This window comes from Petaurus breviceps, unplaced genomic scaffold (assembly GCF_028583685.1).
Source record: "Petaurus breviceps papuanus isolate PSGF00001 unplaced genomic scaffold, PetGlider_PUasm1.0 90919, whole genome shotgun sequence".
Taxonomy (NCBI): Eukaryota; Metazoa; Chordata; class Mammalia; order Diprotodontia; family Petauridae; genus Petaurus; species Petaurus breviceps.
Window position 1 is genome coordinate 30,014,102 of NW_027187378.1, and position 18,135 is coordinate 30,032,236.

An 18,135-nucleotide genomic window follows, 5' to 3' on the forward strand; every position below is an offset into this window, starting at 1 on the left:
CACTTCCTCCTCCTGTTCGAGGGAAATGTGGACCACCATTACCACTCTATAGCTCCTACTCCCTCCTCCCCGCAAGGCGAGTGTTTACATATTATGTATTTCTCTTCTCCACTATCAAATACTCTAAATATGACCTTAGTAGAGTTTGCCCTTTTTTGGTTGGAATTTGAGTGGAATACAGAATGTATTTTAATAATTTAAAGCTTTATGAAGATTTTTAGAATGCCCTTGTATATATTTTCTATCACAGGCTTTTTAGCATTCATCATAAGAGCTAAGGAGCAATTACTTTATGCAAAGGGGTACCATGTATTATTAAGGGTAGTAATAACAATAATGCCTAACATTTATGTAGTATTTTAAGGTTTGCAAAGCACTTTACATATATCTCATTTGATCATAATGAGCTACAAAAAATAAGATGCCATTTCCCCCAAAACAGTGGCCTGATTATAAATAATATAAACTGTCTATAGCTAAACTGGTGGGTTTGAGCCAGGAAGATTCATACCACATTGATCCAGATTTTTTGAGTTGGTCCATACTTGACTTGTAACTCATTTCCAGCCTCTATTTTTGGTTCCAATGAGGGGAAAAAATGGCACTTAAAGAAAATGCTGGGTTTTTACAATAATTCAGCTTAGTTGGAACTAACTTTTTCTTTTTTCTCATTTCCTTTTTCTTCCTGATTAGCATTGAGGGTTAGGATAAAAGAGAGATAGAGGTTGGGGACAGAGGGAAGGTCTGGAAAATTATTCATTATAAAGGAGATCCTATTACAGTAGGAAGAACATGGTACTGTTTCCAAGCCCAGCTCTCCTGCTCATTCACCTTGTGATTTGGGCAAATAATGTCACCTCTCTGAGTCTCAATTTTCTTATCTGTAAATGAAAATAATAATATTTTCCCTCTCTCCCTCAAACTATTGTGAAAAAGCACTTTGTGAACATTAAAGTGCTAATAAATAAACATGGACACTTACTATGTTTGGGAAATTGCTTTGCAAATAGTTTGTGAAACACCATACAAATGCCAGGCTATCTTATAATCATGTAGGGATTGGATGGAATTTGATGAAATGATGGCCAAGTAAAGTTACTTCTTTTGCTGGATCTGTGACTCAGTGCTTCTGTTCCTTCTGGGATGTTAGCATTAGTGAATTTTTATAACTGGAATTAAGATTCTTTATTCCACAAATAAAGAACCTTAAAAATGAAGGGAATGGTCCACATCTTTAAGTAGTGGTATTCATTCTTTTTGCTTACAGTTGCTAACAAATTATTCCCTTTAACTATATAAACTGTAGGCTCCAGTGTTATTGGTGTCTTTGTTTTAGCCACACTGATGCCAGCATCATAGAAATAACTCCAGAATCCCAGAAGTGAATTACTGACCCCAGAAAACTTGAAGGCAGTAAAGATAAAGAAGGCTATTATTTGATCTTAGCTGCCCCCAGTCCTGAAGTGATGCTTCCTTCACTGACTCCAAAGGCTAGACTTTGATGGATCCCACACATCCCTTTCTTAACGCCCCCTGAGTTCTATTCGGCTCAGCTGAGAAAAACCTGAAAAGTTGATCTACCATCTCACAGAAAGGTTACTGTGTGTAATTATCAATCAAGACTGGACCTTTGCCCTCCTTTGGACTAGAGAAACTGCACTATAGCCATCAAGACCCCAGGAGATCTAACCCTGGGCTCTGTGAAGAATGGACCTTCCCTTCTTCTATGCAATGAAAAGGCTACCCCTACCCCTGTGCCCTAGATGTCTTTCCAGTATATGTTAAGTCCTAATCTTAAAGGGTTCATGATCTTTCTCAATAGTGGTACATCCTGCATGGCACCTTTTTCTTTACAACCTCTCATCTCCCTTTTCCTGGCCAAAGAGCTGGAGTGAGGAATTTTTTCATCAAAAAAGCCAGGCTCAATAAACACAAGAAATTATTTTAAATATGTCACCCACTGTATATGAAAGGGACCCACTCTGAGAAAGGAATTATTTCTAAATAATTTTTTAAATAATAGCAATACATTTGCCCTGATCAGCCACAATCTATCACCTAGCCCATGCCCCTTTTCTTAATATCTTAATATTCATTATCTTTGAAACTTAAAAGATGTAGTCTCTGGCTATGGAGCATAGCTAATTGACTCATATGAAAATGGATTCTGTAACCCTGCTTAGTTAGCACCCTGTTCTAACCAGCCTAGCAAATTGGCCTCAGATCCCACTGAGGAAAACGTCAAATGTGAGATGGTGACATTATAAGGAGGTGCCTGGCTCATCTTTTCCCAGGGCCTAATTGCCTAAGCAAAACTAATTGACTCCAAAGACTTTGCCACACAATAACCTATAATTTTAGCCAATAAGACATTTATCTCCCCCCTAAAAATGTGGAAAAGTAAGAGTCAGGGAATAGAGGGTAGGGGGAAGAATTGGAAGAAAAAATTTTGTGAGAACATTTTTGTTCTTAATGAAACAGTTCCCCTACCTCGGGTCTTTTCTAATCTCTATATTGAACATGATATTTTACAAGCAAACTAGATTATAATCAATCAATAGACATTTATTAGGTGCCAGGAACTGTGCTAAGCACTATGTTTCTAAACAAAATGTCTTTAAAGATCATAAAAGGTACTAAAAATGCATATTGTGTATTATGCCCCCCAAATAAATTACATTTTATGTACATACACACGTATATTTCTCCTACAATTTCCCTTTTTTAAAAATGTTTCTCCATGTCTTCAGCATTTCTAGGAATTTTGCATTCCTGTCTCCCACAACATCGTATTGTTTTGTGTAAAAATAGCCTCCTTATGTAGGTATCCCCCCTTCCAGAGAGAAGAGAAACACAAAGTGGCAATAGGGTTAAGAGTTAGAGTCATCAGCTCAGTGGATTCCATTTTTGACTTGAGCACAGGCTTCTGTGGCTTGGATTTTTTCCCCATCAACAAGATGGAGAGATGAACTCACTGCTTCTTAGAGAGAGCGCATCTTAAAAGCGCTTTGAACGATTACTAAGAAGGTGTACTACGGAATTGCTCTTTTTTTTTTTTTGAGAAATACTTAGACTCTGTGCCAGAGACTGTAACAAACACTAACTGGGAGTTTTATGTGTATTCTCTCTTGCATAACATAACTCCAGTCCATCACTGACAGAACTTGTTTTTAAAATCTATATAGATTTTAAAACCAATAAGGGACGAGGCTGTAAGTGCCCTTTTCCCAGCCCTGTCCCTGGCATTTTTAAATAAAGAATGTGGACATTCTGTCCTTTTGTAGAATCTTATCATAGATTCATTGAACTGAAAAAACTTAGACCTCTGCCTCTAGACCCAGTCATAACTATATCATACCAAGTGGGTATCTATCCCATTCCTTAAAGTCCCCAAAGGAAATTCTATAAATTTAGTCACTTAAGACAGTATTATATGATAAAACATAATATGATTTTCAGAGTTTATTCACATCACTTATCTCACTTGATATGTAATCCTAAGGTGGATAATGTGTTGTTATTTTATGGGTGAAGAAATAGACCTACAGAGGTTAGGTGATTTCCCCAAGGTTAGGACTTGGACTAAAGGCTAGATCCCTTGATTCCTGGTTCCCCTCACTCTTTTTTTTTTTTTTTGGTTTTTTGGGGGCAATTGGGGGTTTAGTAATTTGCCCAAGGTTGCATGGCTGGTTTTTTTGTGTGTGTTGGGGGGGGGGGGGTGTTAAGTGTCTTGAGGCCAGAACTGAACTCGGGTCCTCTGACTCCCAGGGCCAGAGTTCTTACTCACTGCACCACCTAGCCGCCCCTTCCACTCACTCTTAAATGGCAGCCTGAAGCAGTCACCATTTTAACAGCTATTCACGTCTGTGGGCAATAATGTATTTTGTTCCAGGCACCACATTTCAGGAAGAAGTGGATGGCCATGTCATAGAAAAAGCACTGGGAAGAACAGGGGATACTTAGCTTGGAGAAGAATTAAAGAGATAGCAAGGCTGTATTTTAGCATAACTAATACAAGAGAATAATTTGGACTTATCTTTTGTTGCTCCATATATTAGGACTAGGACTATAGTGGTATAATTTAAATACAAAGGGTTTCTGTATAAAGAAAAGACAGAGACTAGTGCCCATTTATCAGATATACTGTCTGTTATCACTTAAGAATCTTTCAACTCTGAGAATCTATGATCCTTGTAAAGGAGAACACAGGGAAAATGGGTGTCAGTGGGATTCTGCCCCATGCTGAGAGGAGCCAATGACCTGTGCTATGCTGGCTTTCCTCCAGGACCATCACAAAATGTGGGGATGATAAAAAGAATTCTGGATTTGGAGTCAAAAGAGCCCTGTCTGTGCCACTTACTAGCTGTGTCATGTGGGGCAAGTCAGTTAACCTCTCTGAGCCTGTTTCTTCATCTGTAAATTGAAAATAATACCTACACTACCTGTTTCTTGGGGTCATTGTCAGGATGTGAAGACAAAAGTTACTTTGTTGCATGAAAAGGCTCTGGCCTGCTGTTTTCCTCCTTCTTGCCCTTCTCGTGGCTGGCAATTTGGCCACCAGATATGTGGGCAGCAAAATTTGAATAGTTAATGTGAAAGTGGTCATTATCATCTCAACTGTAGAAGGATAGACTTAAATAATATTGTTCTCTGGCCTTCCATTCAACCTCCATACTTTCTCTTCCCACAGCCATGTCCAAATCAGCTGTGAAGATCTCTTCTGATCTCCTCTCCAACCCACTTTGTGAGCAAGACCAGGAATTTTTAAACATGGTGACTGCACTAGATACAGCCATGAAACGGATGGATGCCTTTAACCAGGAAAAGGTGATGAGGTCTTTTGCAGCCAAGGACATTCATTCCTTTTTCTCTCTTGTCATGTCTTCTTTCAAACCACTGGGTAGCTCTCATAGGATCCAAAGGAGGCCCCAGTTCTCATCTCCGGTTCACCCTACCCTCTCAAGATACTTCCACATTGTGTGACTGCCCAAGCTAAAATGTCTCTTAGAATTTGTCTGACTTAGCCATACTGGGCTTCCTCCTACAGCTATATCAGTCTCAGAGGCCACTGAACTAATAACTATTTGAGATTAGATCAGTGTTGAGATCGACATTGATAACTGTAACACCATGATTGATGCCAGTTGTAGTGCCACTTTTGACCATCAGAATGGTCCATCTTGTCTTATGCAGTGATAGGTAAGAAGTCTCTTCCTTGAGCCCATTGAATCCCTGTGGCTATCCATACAGACCTGCTGTATCAGATATAACTGGCACTTTCTTTTCATTCAATTCAACAGTATTTATTAAGCACTTATTATATACAAGGTACTGTGCTACAGCCTGGGGACACAGACACAAACACTACATTACCTGCCCTCAAAGAATGTCCATGTCATCTAACTGACCATCGTTAAATGCCCTGGGAGGGGCAGGCCAGGGGAGGAAAGGAGGGGTCTCAGTATGATCATGTATGATCATGGAGGAGGTAAAGAACCTCATCTCCCTCTTCAGACCTTGTGGTCTCTGTCCATTGCAAACCAGCTTTGTAGTTTGGTCTAAGGAAGTGGAACCAGAATGCCTGAACAACCACGTTGCCACCAGAATTTGACCCCACTCTGTTTTATTTTTGACAGGTGAACCAGATCCAGAAGACAGTGATTGAGCCCTTAAAAAAGTGAGTAGCAGCCATCCCTGAGATTTGACATTCTTCAAGATCTTTGCCAGGATGTTCACTTTATAAAAGGGAAAAACTCAGGTGGGGTTGGCAGTGGGCAAGGGATGAGGTGAGCAGGCTGGCAGCAGCTTGAGGACCAAACTGGACTGCTAAGGGACAGTCCTTAAAGGCCATAAGATCTGTGATTCCCCCAAATTTCTGGTACCTGTCATGCAGCTTCTTATCCTTGCAGAAACCTGAGGCAGCTAAGTCTTTACCTGCCATTATAGCCATACTCATTTGGCTCTTTTCCTTTTGCTGTCTGCTCAAGACCCAGTAGGGCCTGAACTTTCCAAATTAAGCTAGCAGAGATCTTGGCCGGCCCTCAGTGGAGGTGCAGGAGGCCTTTCATCTCTGGGCAGGAGTGGAAGAACAGCTGTCTGGAGTATTCTACTTCTGAAATAAAGGAGTGGCTGGGCAGGGGAGATGGGGGTGGGGGGAGCACCAGCATGATTGTTTGACTAGAAAGGCCTCATAATTCATGACCCACCAGGCTCATAAATGCTGCAGTGGGATCCATCTGCTCTGTTGGGAGTGTCTCCAGCTGATGATCAGAGAGACAGACTTGCTCCCTAGGTCCCCTAAGTTGAGGGGAAAAAGTAGGTGTGGGGGTGGCAGGAGACAGGAAAGCTGCCTTGAAGCTCCCACCTCACTTCATCTTCTTCTCTGGCCTCTCCCAAACTGGTTTTGACCTAGAAAGGATCCAGGCTCCAGTTCAACAGCTGCACATTATTACTTCTTCTATGGTGGTCCCTTGCAGTTGACTCATATGGGACCTGGAAAAGCAGGATCTGCTAAATTAGAATTAGGGCTAGATCAGAGTCCCCAAAATTAGACAAGAGAACAGTTTCTGATCTTCAGTCTAGTCCTTTGTATTTGGGGAATCATAAACTATCCATTCCTACCCAGGTCCAGGGGGTAGAGGTAGGAGGTAGTTCTCCTAACCCCTGGAAGGGGTTCTTTCTAACCTTTCCTGATCACTAACTTTCCCAGGAAATGACTGAAAGACTTAAGTGTAACTCAGAGGCAGTGGCCTGTAAGAGCAGTTTCTGTCCTGCTACCAAAGTTAATCACTTGCCTGCCCCAATCCCTAAACCCAAAACACCAGGATAAGCAGAGGAACAAGGTATGTTGTTTGGACCTATTGTGGAGAGAGGCTCATGAGCTGACAAGAGACAGGCAGCTGTACTGGTCAGGAAGCCAGTAACTAAATAAATCAGGCAGCTCTGTGGTTTGGCACCCCAGCCTCCTGAGATAAGACTTCACAGAGATCCAGGAAGGCAGGTGGGCAGCAGAGCAGTCCCTGCCCTTATGTAGTCTCTTGGACATCAGAAGCCATACTCCAAAGACCATGTTCCACCAAGGACAAGGTAGACAGACTAACCCGCACAAGGTATCTGAGCTGGTCTGTGGTAGGTAAAAAAGGACAGAAGGACAGGGCTAGACACTCAGGGCCTGACAAATCTAGGCAAGAAAAGCCAGCCCGGGAGCTTCTGACTCAATTTCACACACACCAGCCTTGAAATCCAATCCCTGACCCTAGCTTTTGTAGCTGGTGCCCAGCTGAGAGAAATCCCGGCTGCTTCCCACCACCATGGCAGCCCACCACCTGCCAGGAAGGTGGGCGAGTGGCAGGGGGTGGAAGCTGAGATCTCCCTGGGCAGATCCGTTGACCTCCCCGTGAGCCTGTAGACTAGCTCCTCACCCCACCCCAGGCGACATGCAATCTCCTTGACCACATCAAACTAGTACTCACTGCACCCCTCTCCACCCTCCCCTCTTGCTTCCGTCTTGGGGAGCCTCCTGGGGACTCCAGGACCGGAAGCAGGAAACAGCAGCTTTCCTGTCCTCCCCTAATGAAGAACATGGCCACATGGCTGCCCCCTCATAGCCTTCTTCCCACCTCCAGGGGGCTTGGCCTCTAATCCCCCATTCTCTGAGCTGGGTGTTCTGCTCCTCCGGGCTCTAGTTGGATTGGGATGCTTTTAATTTCCCTTTCCTGGTGGGTGGAAGATCCCGGTTGTGTGGGCACAGATTGAGGAATGGCAGGCATTCCCCACCAGGGCCGGCTGCTCCCAACCCACCTCCCAGCCGGCCTCTCTCTCTCCCTCCTTCCCTTCCTACCCCACACTTACCCAGGGAAGAGAGTGTGTTAGGCAGCCCCGGGACAGGCAAAATAAAGAATCAGATCCTTAATGAGTACCTACTATGTGCAGTGTTATCCAGGAATTACACTCCAGTAGAGAAAATAAAATATAGTAAAGATGAAAAACTAACCCCTACAAGGAGCCTGGGAGGCACATGGTGGAGTAGAAAGAGCACTGGGCATGGAAGTTAGAAAAGTCACAGAGCCTTGACACTGTGTCTTTCCTCAGAGAGAAGGCAGCGTGAATGTCCTGTCTTGGACCTTGACTGAGAGGGTGCTCAGGAATTTGGAACTAGCCTGGCCCTATTATAGGACCCTCCATTTGGAGGTTATATAATCCAATTCTCTTATTTGACAGATGAGGAAATTTAGACAGGTTAAATGATGTGCCCCCCCCACCAAGGTATTATATTAAGTAGCAGAGTCCAAATTCAAACCCAGGTCCTCTGACTTCATATCCAGTGTGCTTCCATTGTACCACACTACCCCCCAAACCTGTGTTCTTCCAAACTGCAGAAGGCCAGTTTTGAGGTTTCCTGCTTTCAAACCAACTCCTTTTGCAACACCGTGGTTATTTATATTGCCCACAACTTGGGAGTTGGTGAAGGCTGTTCCATCTCCTATAAATAGAGAGTAGAGAGGTGGGGGCTGAGTGGGCCAGTATTGAGAGCCAGGAATTCTTGATTCCTAGTCCCATCACTGACTTATCACAAGCCTTGGTTTAAGCTGTGTCCTCCCTCCCAGCTCTACCTCAGTTTCTCCACTCCAAGGAAAACATGAAATCAACCCCCAAACAACACCAAAGTTGAATAAATCCATATGAATGGAAATTTATTAGTGATTAATCTAGTGAGCCTTGGAAAATCTCAGAGAAAGGAAGAGCTGGGAAAAGTCCCAGAAGTATTGGTCATTCCTTGCTGCCTAATATCCCATCATAAAGATTCTTCTGAAAGAATTGCCCAGGTCCACTATTGCTTGACCACACTGGGAACAAAGTGTATGTTCCCCACTCATTTCATCTTAGATTCCCAGACTAACATCCTGGCTGCCATTTTGGCTTTGTACCGACCTTCCCCACCCATGGCATCCTAGTTTGGCATGAGGACATCAACATTAGGGGGCAAAACAAGAATCATGAAAAATAGCCAGTTGACTTCTGTGGAGGAGATTGGACTATATCCCAAAATGAGAATTTATGGGTTAATTAGGGTACTTAGACTCTCTCCCTACTCCTAAAAATGGGTTATGCCCCTAGATGACTGGATACTTGCCAAGTCACCCCCTGGGGCTGTGTGACCATGGCTTTGGAAAATTCATGCTATAGATTGAATTGTAAAGGGGAGGGGAGAATACCGGTGGGACAGGGAACTGGTACTCCCTAAGGAAGGACCATTAACTATTTCCTTACTAGATTGGTCTCTTCTACTCTCTGGATAAGAACTCACATTTCTACAGGGCTTAAAGGTTTATAAATCTGGGAGGCGGCTAGTGTAGTTTTGTGAAAACAAAGATTCCAAAGGCAAGGTGACTGACATGGATCACAGGGCAAGGCCTGACTTACCCAGGATCACAGGGCTAAAGTATTGGTAGCTAGGATTTAACCTACGTTTTCCCCTGACTTCAAAACCGGCAAGTGCCCTTTCCACTCCACCACAACACCTCTCCCTATTACTGAGACTTTACTGCGTTCAGCCTTCTGCTTTCAAAGTGTCTTCATATTACATTATCTCTTCCAAAGGATTTCCTTCTGTTTCCTGAAGTAGTAGGATGGAAAGTAGGCTGTCAAAGAGAACACAGAAGAAACCACTGGACAGTTCACTCACCTAGGCCAAATTCTTATTGTCTTCCTTTCCTGTAACCACAGTCGCCCAAGTCAGAGGTCCTGGCACTGATGACAGTCCCAGAACTAAGACCTTTCCAGTGGGGCTATTCTAATGGCTTGCTCCCCAGTGGGAGCGCCTTGGTGAATTCACAGCTCTGCCTACACCACCTTCTGTGAACCATGTGATTTGTCAGTTGTCCATCATAGACCTCTCAGAGACAGGGAGAAAAGGGTGGGGGAGAAATCTTTCTCTCAGACTGCCTCATAGTAACAACCCCAGATGCCAGTTCTTCTGAATTATAATGAGATGAACCCCTTGAAATCAGCCCCCCTCTAGATTGCACCCCGCAGTGGCCCCTGGTTTTTAGAATCACCACCTTACACTAGTCTCCAATGGTACTAACTGGCACAGAGCAATCTATGCCTTAGGCATTCCCAGTTTAGTAAGGAAAGCTCATTCAGGGTAGCAGCTATTGATTTATTAGAGAGTGAAACTTTGAATGCCTTGCTTTTGGAACAAGCCCCAGCTGTGGTTTACTTACTTCCATAGTTAAAGAATCTGTCATTTTATTGGTGTGGACACTCCCTCCACCAACACTGATTATGATCCCTTTGTAACTTAGAGGATGGTCTTAAAGGGTTGTTGTGGCCACCCACAGAGTGAAAAGGCTCTCTCTACATAGCAGGGCTGCACTTTAGCTACCTGACATGCGGTTTCTTACTGTGCCTCTTCAGAAAGTTCTCCAGCTGGACAGGTCCTGCCAGATCGTGTCCTCCTCTGCTATTAGAGTGAGGATCTGTCTGTCTGTCTGTCTCACATACACACACACACACACACACACGCACGAAGATTTTCTTTGCTTACATAAAAGCCCCATGTGAACAATTTGATCATTTCCATCTTTATCTCTGGTCATCTTCATATTTTATTCTTCCTTTGCCCAGGCTTCAGGCATCATTAAATAATTCTTTAACTCAAGTACAATGTTTTGTTAATTTTCATTTGAGTGGTCATCATGTTCCAAGTTTGGGGAAAACATCAGCAGCATAATTGTTGCAAGTATTATTTATTTCTCAGTATATGTTCAGTTGGATCCACACAGGCATTACCATTTGGGATCCAGAGCTCATAAGGGGTATTTGAGATCTCTAGATTGCCCAAGGGGAAAAGAAATCATTTCTGCCTCTTTCTCTACAGTCTTTCAACATAAATATCTGAGGGGTATTTAAAATGCTCCGGGGTCTTTTGAACAACAGCCGTGGGCTACTGACTTTGAGATTTTCAGTTTAGAACAATTTGTAAATAAGTGGTTCCTTTACTTTCAAATGGCAAAATTATTGATAGCTTATCCCAAAACTCTGGGCTTTTCTGGTGCCTATCACAAAGATAATGCAGATCCCTCACAGTTGGTGTCTAAGAAGTGAGAGGTCCTGGAGATCAGTGGGTGACTTCTCTAAAGAGTCATATTCCTTTAGGTTTATATTTTAGAGTCTGGTCGGTCATGAATCCTGTTTTCCCTAAATCTGAGCAGTGGAAAAGGTATGGTCACAAGGAGGGTAGAATGGGAATTCGTACCCAGGTCCTCAGATCAGAGCTCCAGAGCTCTGTTCCACTGTGATTCTGCTACTGTGACCAAGAGGTCTGACCCCAAACTAATCACTTTCCCCATCTAGGCTAAAGTCTCTACTTCTGTGAATGAGGGAATTTGCCCTAGATCATCAGCAAGGGCCCTTACAGTTCTGTGATACTCTTCTCATGTGTAATTCTGTAGGCCAGTGGATATGTAATAAACCCTGCCCTACCTAGCTCATAAGTCATTGTTAAACTTAAATAAGATAATAAATGTAAAAACACTTTGAACACACCTGCTGATGGCCTAGCAGTTACAAAGTGTCAGTACTATTCATCCTCTTGTAAGGTGCTGCTTTAAGACCAGTGGAATGCTGATGCCTTCAGTCCTTCCCTTTTCCTTGGGGCTTCATGCCAGGACAGTGAAGGCTAGTGGAAAAGCACATGGGATTTGGAGTTAGAGAGTCCGCATTGTGCTACTTCCTGCTTGGGAGACTGGCCAAACTGAAGAGCTTTGACCCTCAGTTTCCTCATCTGTACAGTGAGAGGGGTGTATGTACTAGGTGATCTCTGAGGCCTTTTCTAGAGTCTGTATAAGCTGCATTCTTTTCTCTTCTCCCCTCCTGGTAGCACCCAGGCAGGAAAAATGCTACTCTTTTCCCCAGGCAACCTCTACTCATCCTCCTACCCTGTTTCTGGCAGGTTTGGTAGTGTCTTCCCCAGCCTCAACATGGCAGTGAAGAGGCGGGAACAGGCCCTGCAGGACTACAAACGGCTGCAGTCCAAGGTGGAAAAGTATGAGGAAAAGGAAAAGACAGGGCCAGTCCTGGCCAAACTCCACCAGGTACTAGAACTGCAAAAACAAAACAAACCCAGAGCCAAAGGTTTGGGAGGTGAGGAAGGGGTCTGGCTAAAACACGATTAGTCAGGGAGCTACCCAGTGGGGTTCTCCACCCTCACCTGGCAATTAGGTCTCTCTGAGAAAGGGTGGTGTAGATACAGGACCCTGACTGAGCCTACAATGGACAGGTACGAGAAGAGCTTCGGCCTGTGAAGGACGACTTTGAAGCCAAAAACAGACAGCTCCTAGAGGAGATGCCTCGATTCTACAGCAGTCGACTTGACTACTTCCAGCCAAGTTTTGAGTCACTGATCCGGGCCCAGGTAAGACTGAGATTTCTGAGCTCACAGTTCAATTCCAGCAGCTCCTTCAGAGCTCCCCACTGGAAGAATAAACAACAGAGTGAAAGCAAAGCCATCTATATGACTCCAAGCTAGGGAATGCAGCTCTCAGCATCCTAGAACCATCTAAGAGGAGCCCAGACTAGCATGGTTTGGGATGATTTCTCTTTGGATTCAGGAGGCCAGAATTAGAGGGAAGTACCCCATTCTCCAAACCTTTAGGAGCCAGTAGCATTTCCAGGCATATATTTGTTTTGTGTAACCCTAAAGAAACGACCCAGGGAACTAAGACCTAGAGGCCTAGGTGTTGGGGGGACTTCCAGGATATTGATGATGGCAACATTTATGTCACACTTTTAAGGTTTCTTCACAGCTGTGAAGTAGATAGTGTAGGTGTTTTCTTTTGTCCATCCTGTGATTTCATCAGCATGGGGAGACTCCCTCCACAGATTCAGACCAGCAGCTCAGTCTGTCACTTATGATTGTTAAGTGACTTACCCGTAGTTCATCTACTATACCATACTGCCATGACCAGTGTTGTCCCCATTTTACAGAGAAGAAACAGTGACTCAGAAAGTTCAAGTGACTTCTGTATGATTGCACAGCTACTAAGCAATAGTGCTGGAATTGGAGCCTCAGTCTTTCCATGGCTGCTTTGTGTGCAGCAAACATACACTGGGCTCTGGGGGTGCAAAGGGAAGCCCCGTCTTTCTTTTTCTTCTGCTTTTTTTTTTGGAGGGCAATTGGGATTAAGTGACTTGCCCAAGGTCACACAGCTAGTTTTTGTGTTAAGTTTGAGGCCGCATTTGAACTCAGGTCCTTCTGACTCCAGGGCCAGTGCTCTATTCACTGGGAGGCCCTGTCTTTAAGTAGCTTCCTCTCTACCAGGGAGATACAAGCAGATACAAAGTCATTTTAGGGGAAAGAGACAGCATGTACAGATGGGGCTGGGGGCAATCAGGAAAGGCCCTTGTTTAAGAAGCCAGCGCCTGAGCCAATCCTTGAGGCAAACTAGAGATTCTAAAAGGAAGAAGAAATGCATCCCAGACATTGGGAATGGAGGCAAGAGATAGCAAGTTAAGGTTAGGATATAGCTAGTAATTTAAGGGAGAACTAGGAAGCCCATTTATCTTGAACAGTGTGAAAGGGACTAATATGAAATTAGCCTGGTGTGGTAAGTAGGAGACAGATGGTAAAGGGCTTTAAATGCCAGCCTAGGGAGTTTGCATTTCATCCTAGAGGCAATAAGTATTAGTCAAGATTTTCAAGGAGGGGACTAACATGATCAGACATGGTGTCAGGAATATAAACTTGGCAGTTGTCTGGTAGATGGATTGGAGAGGGGAACAACTGGAAGCAGAGAGACCAATTAGGAGGCTATTATAGTAGTTGAGATGATCTGTGGTGAAGCCTTAAGTAGGGCGGTGGTCCTAATGAGCAAAGAGATGGGACGTTTGAAACAAGTGTTGTGGAGGGTAGAACTGACAAGATTTGACATTTTGTTGGATAGGAGAGAAAATAAGTATCGAGAATGATAGACTAGGGGTGGCCAGGTAGCACAGCGAGTAAGAGCACCGGCTCCAGTGTTGAGAAGACCTGGAGATCGAATCCTGGGCTCAGACACTTAGCACCCATCCAGAAACACCTGGCCGTGTAACCTTGAGCAAGTTACTTAACCCCAATTGCTTTAAGAAAAAAAAAAAGTGAATGCTGAGAATGATAGACTAGAAGTCTATGGGTGCCCTCGACAAAGATAATGAAATTTGGAGGAATAGATCTAAGGGGAAAGTTAAGCAGTTCTGTTTGAGATACATTGAATTTGAGGTGACAGTGGACTGTCCAGGTGGAAACATCCAGTGGACAGGTGACAATGGAATTGGAGTTCCAAGAAATGAAAGCTTAATATGTAAACTTGGGAATCATCTGCACAGAGATAATTGAACATAGGTGAGTTGATGGGATCACCAAAAGAAACCTGTTTGATAGCATATTCAGAGGACCCAGATAACCTCACCCCCTCAGTCAGAACCCTTTTTATGGAAGAAGAGGAATGGACTCCAAGGTGGTCTCAGCTCTTGCCAAAATGAAGAATGAACGGAGCCCTCTCCATCCCCCCTCGTTTAACAGGCAGACTGCATTGTTGCTACTACCTTTTGGTCTTCAGGCCCCTCAGCCAACAGTCCCTTCTCCCACCTGATGAGGGAATAGAAGAGGTAGCATTAAACTGAAATGCATTCATCAGTACCAGGAATCTGGAGGGACTCGTCCTCTTGCCAACCTTATATTAATTCTTTTAACCCTCTCAGGACCCTTCAACTTGTCCTAACAAGTCTAGAGGCAGTCTTTCTCATTGTACAAAGGGAAAGTCAGTCCCTGGAAAGAATTGTGAGTAGCCAAAGGCAGGGAACATTTACCTCAGCTTCCCTTCACTAGACCTCAGGCCATTCAGAGGCTGTGGAAAATTTGGTTTGGGAAATGGAACCAGACAGGCAAGGTTTGGGGGTTAACCATCTTCCTATATATAAAGTTAACCATTTTTCTATTTAGGGGCTTGCTCTTTCATGACCTGGACATCTTTTGCCCTCTAGTGGACAAAGTGGTACATTACAGGTTCCATAACAGGTGGGAGCCTGATTCACTTTTCAACCTGCCGGCTGACTTAGACATATGCTAAAGCCTGCTAAGGATGGCCTGGTAGGAGAGTTAGAGGGCTCCTTCCAGGAACCCCGAGGCAGATAATATGTGGAGAGAACCCCATCATTTGTAGTCCTTGGCCCTACTGCTGCTTCCAGGCATGATTGTGCCCTAGGCCAGCCCTGCCACTCCTACGTACACATTGGGATGGAGAACTGGTGGCAGAAGATCTCCCAAAGGCTCTGGGGGCAGTGGGGAGGAGTGAAGTCCACAGAGGTAATGTGCTGTTGCTGCTGTAGTCTCCTGATGGCTTTGACACCATGAACCCAGCCTACAGCCAGCTCCATCTCTCTGCATCTATGCGGGGACATGTCAGGAGGAGTTGAAAGGTAGAACTAAAGCACAGCTAGATTGTAAGCTTCTGCTACCTGGGGATCATACTTTATTTCCTCCATAGTTATCGCTCACACCCCATCACCTTTCAAGTTGATTTTCCACTAGGTTAGTGCTATTAACAGAAAAAGAATCCTTAGGACTCCCAGACCTCAGAGTATAGCATCTAAGAACCTTTGGCTGGGGTAGACCTGGTTGGGGCAGGGGGGGGGAAGGCATTGTTTAGCACCTCCTTCATGCTGGCTTCTAAGCCCTCCCCCTGCCTGAATTCTGATGCCATTAGTCACAGTACAAGTGAGCATTCCTGGTGACTCACCCAGCGCATTGCAGCTTGGGGGGGAACCATCTTCCACCCCCACCCACCCACTAGCCTGCTTAGGCTGCCCACAAGGTCCCCTGTTTTCCTGCAAGGCTGCGGCAAGGTTGCTAGAGATGTGATGAGCTGATAGTGGGAGTTGGAAACTTCCAGATTTGACTCCTATTTTCTGGGCCCCTATATACAGTGAATAAAGGAACAGGATTTTCTTATGATGTGTGCTCACCCCAGACCCCTCTAGGTCCAGGATGCCAGTTAGACAAGGGTGCTATGACCAGACTTATGTGAGGAGTCCCGTGCTTTAGGGCTCACTTGTTTCCAAGTATCTAAACTTGGGGGCAGAGGGAGGGTGGGGGTCCTACCTTCCACAAAAGGGAGGGAAGGAAAATAGGGAGACCTATATTAGAGACCCTATACAAGGCCTTAGTAGTAGGAACCAGTGTTGAGGTACAAGAATCTCCTAATACACCTTCCAGTATTGGAAAAATCAACTTTTTAAGGTCCTTCAAAATTATTTCAGGGCTATTCCACTTATACAGCTCTATGTTGTTTTTATTGATGTTGATCCCATATGGGGGGACCCATTCTCTGCCCATACCCTAGTGTCCTTTGAACTTTCAGGAGGAAAAGTGGCAAGCCAGCCCACACCATTTTCTTGACCCACTGCTAAGACGGGGGGAGACTGAAGGCCAGAAGGCAGAATCTAGTTAGCTTGGTTGTGGTTTTCCTATTCTGTGACACACTTCCCCCCCTTTCAGATTTCCTACTGCCACCCTGTTGGGAAGTAGAGACAAAACCAAATTTAACTTTTTCTCCTTATATTGGACCTTAATCTTAGGTGTGGCCTCCATATCTCTTACCCACCATAGTACAGGACATTTAAATGCTTATTGGCTAACATTGCCAGTGTATGTACGTTTGGGGCTTTTGGTCACAATGGCATATAATGCGGGGGGGGGGGGGGTATGGTTACTATCCAGTGAGTCCCAGATCTTGCCAACCACTCTCTTCCTTCCTCTTCCCACCTGAACCTAGGTTGTGTACTACACTGAGATGCACAAGATCTTCAGGGACTTAACCCAACAGCTTGACCAACCTGGTCATACAGATGAGCAGAGGGAACAGGAGAATGAGACCAAACTGAGCGAGCTCCGAGCCCTCTCCATTGTGGCTGATGACTGAACTCTACACAGAATCCCCCCTGGGGCAGAGATTCTCATGCCACATTTACTCTCAGACCCAGTAAAGCCAACTCTGGTTAAGGGCAGTAGCTACTATAAAACTTTGCCATGACTCACTGGCAAAGGGAGCCAAGGTAGCATCTGCTACCTTCCACTGGCCCTTAGATCAAATGTAATAACCCTCTTGTTGGGAGAGCTGCTCCCCCCTCACACCCTCAAACTACAGGTGGTCTTATTTTAGTGCTGTGCAATAGAATATCCGGCTCTAAGCAATCTAATGCCTCCTCCAGAGGGGAATACTAGTGGACAGTGAAACCAGATAATTAAGTGTAAAATCAACAGCCATGAAGGCTTTTATTTCCAAAATAACTGGTCCAACATAGAACTGTTTCCTGCTTCAGCCTAGAGCAGTGAGTAACAGTAAGTCAGTCCATCAGCAGCAGGTACATAAGTAAGTCAGTTCAAGCTGGGCCAGAACACTGAAGTCTTGAATTTGAAGTCAGGGAGTTTTTTGGCTATTAGGCTATCTAGTATACTGATCTACTTTATTGTATTGCCTCAGTACTCTAGCCTTGGTGAACCTTTCACCTCAAAAGTCATTTTATCTGCATGAGAGACAGGATGAATAATTCGAGGGGACAAACCAAAGCTGATCTGCCATGGCAAGGACAAAGGAACCTGCCTGGACTTCTAAGTGTTAAGAATAAGCTAGTCTGTCTTATCTTCTTTCCAGTCTTTGTCCTGTGCCTCAACCAAGTGAAGAGTTGTAAGTTTTCCACCAGAGATAACTTTCTGGGGTCTGGAAACTAGTTTAAAATGTAAATTTAATGCTGTTTTTCTATTCATCTATAACTCAGGAGCCCCATGGAAAGGGCAAAAAGTCTGGGCTCCCCTGACTTCAATACTGGGGATTATATTTTTTCAAGGAAACATAAAATAAAGCCTACACTTATTGCTGGTGCTCTCAGTAATGGGTTAAGGGTCAGACTAACCAACAAGCCTTGCTTCTAAGGATACATGATGTGCTCTGAACAATGTAGTGCTGCCCTCTGGAGGACTACATGTTTAACTATGAGAATCCTTTGCCTAATGACTGATAGTCCCCAACAAACTTGTTTTCCATTTTCAAGTTGGCTTTCTGGGGTTATAGTTCTATATCTAACTTTCTACGGCCT

General features: G+C 44.4%; 1 protein-coding gene across 4 annotated transcripts in view; it reads left to right on the top strand.

Moving 5' to 3' along the window:
• The window catches only part of BIN3 (bridging integrator 3), a 227,159-nt gene extending 209,232 nt beyond the window's left edge, over positions 1-17,927 (top strand). For all 4 annotated transcript variants that reach the window (XM_069075674.1, XM_069075673.1, XM_069075676.1 and 1 more), the window contains 5 exons: positions 4,691-4,827; positions 5,637-5,677; positions 11,957-12,098; positions 12,284-12,418; positions 16,815-17,927. In XM_069075674.1, the coding sequence (XP_068931775.1) occupies positions 4,691-4,827; positions 5,637-5,677; positions 11,957-12,098; positions 12,284-12,418; positions 16,815-16,961 (602 nt within the window). In that variant the 3' untranslated portion in view covers positions 16,962-17,927. The remainder of the gene's footprint in view (positions 1-4,690; positions 4,828-5,636; positions 5,678-11,956; positions 12,099-12,283; positions 12,419-16,814) is intronic.
• The last annotated feature ends 208 nt before the right edge of the window (positions 17,928-18,135 follow it).